The sequence below is a fragment of the Sorex fumeus genome, unplaced genomic scaffold (genome assembly GCF_029834395.1).
Source record: "Sorex fumeus unplaced genomic scaffold, SorFum_2.1 ptg000098l, whole genome shotgun sequence".
Classification (NCBI taxonomy): Eukaryota; Metazoa; Chordata; class Mammalia; order Eulipotyphla; family Soricidae; genus Sorex; species Sorex fumeus.
The window spans coordinates 2,935,536-2,947,316 of NW_026606155.1; the positions used below are offsets into that span (position 1 = coordinate 2,935,536).

An 11,781-nucleotide genomic window follows, 5' to 3' on the forward strand; every position below is an offset into this window, starting at 1 on the left:
CCTTTTTTTCTTTCTGGCGACTCCTTGGATTTTTAACTCTTAAGGTACATATCATAGCATCTGTGTTTTGATCTCCCTGGGAGTGTGTGGTGTTTTGTTTCGGGGAATGGATGGTAACTTCTGTCTGTTTATGACTGACTTGAACTCCTTCTAGAGAGTTCCTCTCCGCAATTGTATATTCCAACTGATGTTGCTGTTCAGTATGACTTACCCCTTGTGTCTATTTCCAAGACTGTGTGTTACATCAGTGTCAACACAACAAACAACAGTGAATCAAGGACTAATAGGGTGATGCTGAGACATCTGAAGCCAGTCAGGCTTTCGGCCTTTCCTGATGGATCTTTGCCATCAAGATGAGCTAGGGAACTCCTTCAAAGCCCAACGGCTTTAAGACTGCCCTGACTTCTATTCCAGTGGTTTTGCCATAGTCTTCCACCTGTCTGCATGGTCCTTTAAGGATGTTTGAATGAGGGGCTCCCCACATAGTCTCTGAGCTTCCACAGTGTGGACACAGTGTATTGGATCTGTACTGCACAGTGCTGCTGATTGTAGCCCACGTCTACCATCAGTTACCTTTAAGCCCCTGTTAAATCTTTGCAACCTCAGGCGACGGTGGTGTTAGCATTCCTAACGGAGCTTCCTCCTGAGACTCTGGCTCTTCATACTCTACTTCCGGCCAAGTCAGTCTCCAGTAGGCACACAGCGGCTGGGTTTCCAGCTCTCCTGGACCACTAGATCACAAGGAGGTGGAGGTGGAGGAGGCCTTTGGAAGCCCTTCCTGGCTCAAGTGTCACAAACGTTCACTAATCTTTATATATATATATATGTATATATATATTTTATTTTTATAAAAGTAGTTCACAGTAGTTCATTACAGATAATATTCAAAAACACCAGTCCTATCACCAAGCACCTTCCCACCACAATAAGAGGTGTGTGAGGGTTGTTGCATTTCATTCTGGAGCCATTTAAGCCCGAATATAAGAGAATACAAGCAAGTATGTTAGAAACCAAACAAATGTGTGATACTTTTGATAAGTAAGTGAGGTCGAGTATAAGAGGTCGCATGGCCGCCAATGCAGCCGCACGCTCCAGAAATTCTGTGGTGCTCTCTTCTGGGAGCTTTCGTTTATAGTCTCTGGGTCTTGGCCATTGTTGAGTTTATATGGCACTGGGGCCAGTTTGTGGGTATTACTGCCAAACTACTGGAAAACTGGGGAGCTGGGAGGAGGAGGCCGAGTCCCCATCTGAGCTGGCTTGGAGATCTCAGTCATGGGTTCCCATGTACCTGGGTTTTCCTGCCAATCTGCTCTCCACGGAGGTTCATCCTATCTTGAGTGAGGCTCTTCCCTTCTTGGGTGAGGTTGTCCGAAACACTTACTACTCTTACTTAAGGTTCAGCTTTTATAATGCTTCATTTTTGTTTTTGTTTTGTTTTGTTTTTGACCACACTCAAGGATGCTCAGGGATTTCTCCTGGCTCTGCACTCAGGAATCACTCCTGGAGGGCTCAAGGGACTGTATAGAATGGATGCCAGGATTGAACCCAGGCAGGTCATGTACAAGGCAAGCTCCCTACTTGTTGAACTATCTTTCTGGCCCTTCTTCATTTCTGTTTTGCATGTGGTCAATTTTCTGAGTTTTGAAACAATGGTCTGAATCACAACTTTGTGCATTTGTCATTATTTCTTGGCAAGAGGATCACAAAGTTCTTGACCTCATCTTTCTAGAAGTGGCAATAAAGGGCTGCTTGTTGAGGGGCTGGAGCAATACCACAGCAGGTAAGACATTTGCTTTGCACACAGTTGACTCTGGTTCAATTCTCAGCACAGCTATATGGTCCCCTGAGCAGCACTAGGAGTGAACTCTGAGTACAGATCCAGGAGTAAGGCCTGAGCATTGTGGGATGTGACCCAAAACCAACTAACCAACAAAACATAAGACTTGTTCAAACCTTTCAGGGGAGAGGGCTGAGAACACCCAGCATTCTCGGGGGCCTATTCTTCTTGGGTCTGTGTTCAAAAGTGACTCCTGTGATTCTCAAGGGACTCAAGGTGGTGCCGGAGATTCAAACCAGGGTCAAGCCACCTGAGCCACATATGATGGAAACACACCTTCTCCTCTCCCTTTCCCCTTCCCTTCTCAATGTCTTTGCTGTGGTGATCATGGGGTGGTGCTGGAGGTGGGGGTCAAACATAACATTTAGCTGTTGCAGAAAGGATTGGGCTGCTCCCGCACTTCGCTGTCCAGGGTCACCACTCCATTAGCTGGCACACTGGCACACGCGCCCCTGGGGAGTGGACACTTTTCATTGTGAAGGTCAGGCATACTCTGAGTCTTGTGCTCCCCACTTGACTGGCTGTGCTGCTCACACATTCACTCAGTGTTTGTGTGTAAGGGAGGAGGGGTCACACCTCATGGCTGTGGTGGTCATACGTTTTAGTTGAGATGCTGCTAGAGCTGTAGCCTTGAATTGGGCTGGTCACAGGTTCAGAGCCTGGTGCTGCCGGAAGCTGCCAATGGTGCCCAGCTCAGAGCAGAGCTTCAGGGCTCCGGAAGCACAGCCATGGGGATGTGCTCAGTCATTCAGCAGCCGCAGAACGAAAGCAGTGGCATAGGAACCCAACACAAAGAAAGAAGGAAAGAACAACAGAAAATAATTCCTCCCAATGTTATACTGGACAGCAAGGGTAAGGGATTTCTTTAAGGAGTAGATGACCTTACAAAAGTTTCTTAACTTCTTTGAGTTTCAATTTCCAGGACCTTAAAATGAGGATTCTTGGGGGCTATGTTACAGTCTGTCGTTAGGACCAAGTTGCCCAAATGCAGAGAACAGGTAACAAATGAGTATTTGTTGAATTACTGATAGTGGATTGTAGAGAAATTCTGAAAGGAACATTATGCATGACTACAATACTGTAGCATAGAGAGTCCACTCTGTGCTTTGATTCTCAGCCGAAAGACGACCTTGTTAGACACCTCTCCACAATTAAAGTACTTAATTCACGCTGAGTAAAATGAGTCAGAAGGAGAGGGAAAGACATAGAATATCTGCATTCATTTGTGGGATAGAAAAAAATATATATATAAAACTAATCTCCAAGGCCAGGTAAAACAGGGGCCATGAAGTCTGGTCAATGGTTGAGAGCTGGCCACAAGAGTGTCTAGGGGATAAAGGGCAGTTAGATAGAGAAGAAACCAGTAGGACAATGATGGAAATGACTAGAAACTGAATGTTAAAGGTAGGTAAAGGGATATACCTGCAAACCCGGGTGTGGCCCCCAAACCAAATCACGATCACAACCATCCTGTTGTTCGTCAATTGCCTCGAGCAGGCCCCAGTATCGTCTCCTTCGTCCTAGCCCTGAGATTTTTTAAAAAGTGCCATATTAAAGGCTCTTCCAGGGTTAGGAGAATGAGACCCATCATTGTTACTGGTATTTGGCATATTGGGTACGCCATAGGGAGTTTGCCAGATTCTCCCGTGCGGGCAGGTTACATTCAGTAGCCTGCCATTTTGTCCAAAGTAAGAATGAGATAATAAGGTGTCGCACGGCCGCAAATGCTGCCGCATGCTTCCAGGAGCTGGGTTTTCTAGTCTCTGTGTCTTGGGCTATTGATGGGATTACACGATGCCAGGGGGCCAGTTGGTGAGTGTGACCCCTGCCTACTGAAATTTGGTGGATCTGGGTGGAGGATGTTCATCCCCGATCCGAGCAGGCTTGGAGATCTCAGCCCCGGGACCAGCATGCCTTTGTTCCTCTGCCGGTAACTTCATGGGTGTGGAGAGTGGTCTCAGCATGGTGGTGGCTGGTTCTGTTCATGTGTTCATAAACACATCACAGGTTAATTTCAAAAACGCTTTTACTCCTAAAGTTAATTGTCACCAGCAAATGAAGCATCTGAAGATTCCTACTCAAGCCAAATAATTAAAATAGCTACCTTTAAAACATTCAAAATGAAACAGCACAGGACTGCTGATATAGTTGAGCACATGAGAGAGACCACATGGCCTTCAAAGGACACTAGTTTCAGTGCAGCTGGCTGTGCTCCTTATAAATTTTTTAATGGCTAGAGTAATAAACAATAATAATAAATGAAATATTAACGGAATATGTTGAGGCTGTGGTCATACTAGCACAATGTTCAGCCAATCATCACTGAAAATGAATTAGTTCACTTTTTAGGTACAGTAACATCCAAACATATTCCAAAACCTCAAGTAGATGCCTGAAACCTCCACCCCACAACAGACATACATAGGTAATATATGTGCTATAGACACATTTTACCCTATCCGTGTACATATCTATGATAAAGCCTTACTAACAAATTGCACAGCAAAAATTTAACAGTAAAAAATAGGACAATTGTAACAATATACTACAATCCCCCCAAACCAAATAATAATAATAATAATAATAATAAAAAATAGCACTGCACTGTAGCACTGTCCTCCCATTGTGCATCCATTTGCTTGAGCAGGCACCAGTAACATTTCCATTGTGAGACTTGTTGTTAGTGTTTTTGGCATATTGGATACGCCACGGTGAGCTTGCCAGGCTCTGCCGTGCGGGCAGGATACTCTCGGTAACTTGCTGGGCTCTCTGAGAGGAACAGAGGAATAAAACCCGGGTCAGCTGTGTGCTAGGCAAATGCCCTACCCGCTGTGCTATCGCTCTGGCCCACCAATAGTAATAATGCACTGTCACTGTACACTGTCCTCCCATTGTTCATCGATTTGCTCAAGCGGGCCCAGTAATGTCTCCATCGTGAGACTTCTTGTTACTGTGTTGGCATATGGAATACGTCATGGATAGCTTGCCGGGCTTTGGTGTGCGAGCGAGATACTCTGGATAGCTTGCTGGGCTCTCTGAGAGAGACGGAGGAATTGAACTCAGGTTGGTCACATGGGCCATGTGGGCCATGTGCAAGGCAAATGCCCTACCCACTGTGCTATTGCTCCAGCCCAGTAATAATAATAATAATGATGATGATGATGATAACTTGTATCACTTTTATCACTTATCATCCCATTGATCGTCGATTTGCTCAAGCAGGTACCAGTAACCTAGTTTTTTTGTGCACTCATTTAATTTTGGGTATTTAGGTTGTTTCTAGATTCTGGTTATTCTGACTGGTGCTGCAATGAACATAGGAAGTGAAGATGGTGTTTTTACTGTGTGTTTTTGGCCACTTGGGTATATTCCCATAAGTGGCACTGCTGGGTCACAAGAACTCCATTTCTAGTATTTCTTTGGAAAACAATCCCCATGCTGTTTTCCAAGAAGGCAGGCCCAGTTCGCCTTCCTACCAGCACTGAACGAGAGTTCCTTTCTTCCCACATCTGCGCCATCTTGTTCTTGTTCTTTTGGATGTGTGGAGTCTCTCTGGAGGGAAATGACATCTCGTCGTTGTTCTGGACAGCATCTCCCAATGATGAGTGATGTGAGCAGAATATCTGTTCACAGGACTGTGTTTCCCTTCCTGGGAAATAGAATGAGTGCTGATATGCATTTTTCCTGTCTTGGATTTTTTAATTCCATCGAGGCTTTCCATCTGAGATTGGCTCAGAGGGAGGGACTGCAGGGAGAGTCTCTTAAGGAGGGTCAGGGTACTCCAGGGAGGACCAGGGAAGGTTTAGGGTGGGTCACGGAGGGTCAGGGAGGGTCAGGGAGGGTCTCTTTCAGACCACATAAGAGGAAGGGCCCTGACTAGCCTCACCTGGTGTCTGCCAGAGACTCTGAGAAGAGGCTGCAGCACGGGCTTCATCATCCTTCCAGACTCTTCTACGACGCATCTTTTCCTGGGACAATGGCCTATTTGCACGATCATGCAGGAATGAGCCCCGTGGGCCACACCAGCTCCCTGGGACCTCATCACCACCCCACGGTCACCCCATGGCTTCAGCCCCACAGGAACATGATGACGATGGCGCCCTGGACCTTCTACTACAAGAACATGGATCTGCTGTTTGAGAAACTGGCCGTTTACGTCGCTGTAGCCATAGCCTTCCTGATTGTGTTTCTGCTAGCGATATGCTACGATAAATTCAAGAGAGTTGATAAATTCAAGAGAGTTCGAAAGGGGCTTCTGCACAAGTGCAGGAGGGGCTTTGTGCCCAGTGCTTGCCTTTCGAAGACCTGGAACCTGCCCCAAGCAGATGCCCCGGTAGCAGATGCTGATCGCCGCTCACCTCCTGCAGATGACCCTGCACGTGCCCCAGGTGGTCTTGAGTCAATTGCTGCTGCTGACCGCCATGGCAACCAAGCATCCCTCAGCTGGCATCACTACTGGCTCTCAGGTGGAAAGAAGGCAGAGCTGGCGAAGTCAGAGAACCATGACATGAATGTGGTCTTGGTTAAGGTCAGTGAGAGTGACAGTGGAAACTGAGTCCCGCTGGGCGATGAGACCACATTTCTCGCCCCTACAGGCTCCTCGACTTGCCACCTGGGTGGCAGCCATTCTAATGAGTTTGACGATCACGGAGCTAACGGGCAGCTACTCCTGGCCACTGTTTCCCGATGAGCTGCAACACTCACAGGAGATGAAGCCCCTGGCCGCCCTGCCCCCTGGGTTTCAGGTCCACTCCCATGTTTTGCCTAATGTACAGCCTTTCTCCTGGCTCCCCCTGGTGACCGTGTTCCTGCTTTGTGTCTGTTTCTGTGGTTATCCTGGGGGAGGGCATGGACAGGGATGAGCTCCTTCAGCCTGAGCTTCAGTCAAAGGTGTTTGTTATTGTCAGTGAACCCAGAAGCCAAACTTGACAATAAATGCCTCTTTGTGCTCTTTGATGCAAACTTTGGTGTCTTTTTTTGGGGTGAAACATCGGAAGGACATAGTAGAGGGCAGAGATGGGTCAAACAATGACCAAGGGGAAAGTGTCCGAGGATGCTTCTCAGGGTGACGGGATCTTCCCTGGGATCCTGCTCCTCTTGAATTGAAAATTGTGTTGGCAACAATGACAGTCAAGGGGAGCAGACTAATCTCATCTTGTATTCAAACCCTGAACTCTCTCCTTTACCTGTATGGTCCCAGTTGAATGGCAGCAGGGCTGCAGAGTTGAGTCAAGGGGTGAAGCTGTTGACTTGCACACAGTTAACCCATGTTTGGTCCTCTGCACTCCATCTGCTCCCCCTGAGCCTGTGTGGAATAATTTCTGAGCACAGAATAAGCCCTGAGCACAGCTGGCATTGGTTAAAAAGCAGAAATTCACTGAATGTCAAGAGAGGTCGATTTTTGGAGGGGGAGGATTAGAAAGAGTAGAGTCCCAGGGATATTCAGCCCTGCTCTGTGGCATGATGGTTTAGTGCCAGGCCCGACATGTGTGTTTCTGGCCTTTGTACCACGCCTGGTGGTGTCAGGGTCTGCAGGCTTCACCCTGCATGTCAGGCAAACAGCCCTGTGTGGCCAGGTCAGGGTCCTTGCCCCGCCCCGCCCACAGCCCAGCACATCACCCAGTGCATGAGCTGGCTCAGGGCTGCTGTCCTCAGAGAATATGGATGGACACTGGGCAGCAGAGGTCACTCCTCTGAGTCGCTGCCAATTGCATGGGCTAGAGACCCAACCTACCCCAAGGACACGTGTCTGGGCCCTGAACTGAGACAGGCTCCCCGCCCCCTCCCGGGGTAGCTGGGGAAACTGGGCAGGGGACTGAGTCACCCCAGGTTGAGCCCAGACACCACAGGGAGAGCCTAACAGCCTGCAGCCATCCAGGGTTAGTCACCCTCTTGGTATCAAGCAGAGTTGGGGTTACCCAGCGCTGCTCAGGGCTCCCCCAGCTATGCTCTGGAGCCACGGGCCACCCTCAGTGAGGATCTGCCTGGACTCAAGAGATGGTTTATTTCTCGACGCAGGGAGGCGGAGCCTGATTAGGCCCCTTGGTGGGGCTCGGGGTGGCTCTGTGGCCCCTCTTCTTGCTCCTGCAGGCCCCGATCCAACCCAGTCCCAGCAGGAAACAGACTGTTTTCCTTTACACGAGCTCATTCTGTTAAAGTTCCTGGGAAATATATACTGAGAGTGTGAATCAATGAACTGTGAACTGTTTCCAGCATTTGCTACCATCTACGTGTCCTGTGATTCAGCATTATCTATGACACGGTTTCCCCAAAATACCATTTCTTCTTAAAAGCTGCTGTGTATTTCTAGCAGCTTTAAATTTAAAAATAAATTAGGCTAAAACAAAGACAATTTACAAATATGACTAGACATCCTCCACCCAGATCCTCCATCTTCCAGTAGGCAGGGGTCACACCCACCAACTGACCCCCTGGCGCCGTGCAATCCCATCAACGGCCAAGATCCAGAGACTACAAAACCCAGCTCCCAGAAGCGACATCTTATTATCTCATTCTTACTTTCGGACAACCTGGCAGGCTACCGAATGTAACCTGCCCACATGGCAGAGACTGGCAAACTCCCCGTGGCATACCCAATATGCCAAATACCAGTAACAATGGTGGGTCTCATTCTCCTAGCCCTGAAAGAGCCTTGAGTATGGCACTTCGAAATCTCAGGACTAAGACAAAGGAGACATTACTGGTGCCTGCTCGAGGCAATTGACGAACAACAGGATGATCGTGATCGTGATTGTGACTAGACCGGATTCTTCTGTCCTGTGGTGGTCCTTGGGGGCTGTGTGTCAAGTCTCAAGGCTTACCACTCTTTCCATTTGTTCGGTTTAGGGTCTTGCATGTCGGGGCAAGATTTTGGTCTCAGCAGCGATTGGTGTTGTCCGGAGCCATATGCATCCTCTTCTGATGGTTCATTTTCTCAGAGAAATGGGGAGCAGGAACTGTGCTGGAGGTGAGCACTTTGGGAGGAGTGGATGCAGCCCAGAGAGGTAATAAACATGGACAAAGGCCATAAGGGGAGGCTCTTGGGAGAGGATTAACATTTTTGGCTTTTTCAGATGGCACCCAGCGAGTGGTGCTTTGGGCTTATTTCTGGCTCTGTGCTCAGGGATTAGTCCTCGCTGGCTCAGGGAACCGTATGCAGAGACCGGGATGGAATCTGGGTCAGCCACAAGCAAGGTAAGTGCTCTCTGGCCTGTACGATGGCTCGAGCCTACATAAGGACAACAGGTTTAGAATCCTTATAGGAAAACATGCATAAAGGTTCACCCTGCACCCCAGTCCCACCCCAGCCCTGTACCAAGTGAGGACGCAGCAAGACCACCAGCCTGCCAACCAGCAAGAGAGACTGCAGCAGAGAACAAATTGGCCAGTGTCTGAATTTGGTTTTTGTGTCCTTGGTTTTATTTCTGTTTGGTTTGCTTGCTTTTGGGGCCAGGCTACAACAATCATTGACTGTCTGGGACACAGAGCAAGTCTAGGGCCACCAGCAACCCACGACAACACCCCAAAGCAGAAGAAAGCTATTCATACGCTTGTTTCATTGGATATGATGACCTAGGCACCAGACAAAGTGAAATGTTCTTCAGATTTCTTTCTGAAATGAAATTTTTCTTTTTGCCCATCAATTTTAATTGTGTGTGTGTGTGTGTGTGTGTGTGTGTGTGTGATTCTGGTTGGTGGCAAGTGGTGCATGTAGGTGCTCTTGGCTCTGCTCAGGGATCACTCCTGGTGGAGCACAGTTGAGGAAGCAGGGATTGAACCTGCTGACTGCATGCAAGGCAAGCACCAACCCCCTGTATGTTAACTCTGGTCAAGTGACAAAATTCCAAATTGGCAAAATTATTGCAATCCAAAGAGCAACAGGACCCCCATGAAAGAGCCAGCCTCCCCCAGAACACACATCCATGGGAAGTGCCCCTCCTCCTGATCTTCACACCCCACCCTGTGTGCATACTAGAAATTCCTGGCCAGACCATCACGCACAAGGAACACACTCTGGAGAATCTCCTTTCCATTCATTGAGGCCAAAAGCTCAAGCGTTTTATTGTGAAATTTGGGTTCTGGGCTCAAAACAATTTTCATGACTAAGAAAAAGCACATGAAGGTACTGGCAGAGGGACAAAGCCACGCGGGTTCCGGGGCCGAGACCTCCAAGCCTACTCGAATTGGAGTCGAGCATCTTCCACCCAGATCCTCCAAATTCCAGTAGGCGGGGGTCACACCCACCACCTGGCCCCCTGGCACCGTGTAATCCCATCAGCGGCCAAGACTCAGAGACTATAAAATTGAGATCCCGGAACCGCGCGGCCGCTTATTACCTCATTACCTCATATGCCGCGCGACATCTTATTACCTCATTCCTACTTTGGACAAACTTGCAGGCTATCCGAATGTAGCCTGCCCACAGGGCAGAGTCTGGCAAACTCCCCGTGGCCTACCAAATATGCCAAATACCAGTAACAATGATGGGTCTCATTCTCCTAAAGAGCCGTGAATATAATCTCAGGGCTAGGATGAAAGAGACGTTACTGGGGCCTGCTCGAGGCAATCGACGATTAACAGGATGATGAAATGAAAAATGAAAAAAAAGAAAAAGCAAAAAACCCATGATAATCACAATACATAAACGAAAGCATAATATCCAGGGAGCCAGGGATGGAGTCTGTGCATTAGAACATGGACCATAAACCAGGAGTCCGGGGCGGTCCAGGGACTTCATGTCCTGGCGTGTTTCCGCTCATCAGGAGACTGTGTCCAGGAGCTGTCGGCTCTTTAGCACAGTAGTCAAACTCATCAGAACAGCTGCAATCCAGAGGCTTCAGGAGGGACAAGAAGGTGAGGGCTCGTTCCTGCAGGACAGGAGTTTCCGCCGCAAATCTCATGGAGCTCCACCTTGTTCCTATCAAGGTTCCGGGAATCCTCCGCCTTCTTCCCGCCAAAGAGCCAGTAGCCGGCGCCGGCCCCCGCCACCACCGCCAGGCCCAGGTAGGCATTGTAGGTCATGACGGTCAGCATCAGCAGGTAGCTCAGGCCCACGTGGAACACGTGCAGCACCGTCTGCAGTTGGTGAGTGGCGCTCAGCAGTTGCGGCCAGGACGTCTTCTGGGGGCAGGCTCGGTCGGGTCTGGGGAAAGGCGAGCACAGGACACGGAGCCTCTCGCGAGCTCTCTTGAGTCCCTCATAGCCCAGGGCCAGCAGAAACACGGTCACAACTGCCCCGACCATGGCCTCAGCCGAGTCGATCAGCAACCCTGAGAACAGCAGCTCCACGTTCCTGTAGCCGAAGTAGAATGTCATGGGCATCGTGTGTGCGCTGCCCCCGTGAGAGTGGGGCCTCGTGGTGGGCAGAGGCTGGGGTGAAGGGGCCAGGGCGCTGGGGTGGCCCATGGCGCTCATTCTGGAGTGATGGTGCGAGTGGTCCATGGTCCCAGGAAAAGCTGGGTCGTAGAAGATTCTGGAAGGTTGGTGGAGTCCTGCACTGCAGCCTCTTCTCAGGGTCTCTGGAAGACACCAGGTAAGGCTCGTCGGAGCCTTGACTCTTAAGTACACTGTGAGGAGACCCTCTCTGACCCTCCCCAACCCTACCTGATCCTCCCTGACCCTCCCTGACCCTTCCTAAACAGCTCCTTTGAAACTCTAGCTGGCTTACTCTCTCTGAGCCAATCTCAAATTTTAAAGCCTCAATAGAAAGTAACTGACAAACAGAAGACAGAAAAAAAAAAGATACATCAGCAAGGGCTCTATTTCGCAGAGATGGAGCAGCTATCCATCCCAGGAACACTTGTTATTTGGTTCTGAGACCAGTCACCCAGCATGGCTAGCTCTCTCCCTCCCTCATAGGACATTTCTACAAGGACGTGTGAGGATCTGTCCTCCCCACATTCCACCAACACGCTGCGCGGATATTTTCCTGAGTTTCTGATTCC

General features: G+C 49.2%; 1 protein-coding gene across 1 annotated transcript; it reads right to left on the minus strand.

Moving 5' to 3' along the window:
* Window positions 1-10,648: 10,648 nt before the first annotated feature.
* LOC130041217 (high affinity copper uptake protein 1-like) lies at window positions 10,649-11,278 on the minus strand. The gene has a single exon (XM_056133280.1). It carries the CDS (start codon window positions 11,276-11,278, stop codon window positions 10,649-10,651), a length of 630 nt encoding a protein of 209 aa, XP_055989255.1.
* Between the last annotated feature and the right edge of the window lie 503 nt (window positions 11,279-11,781).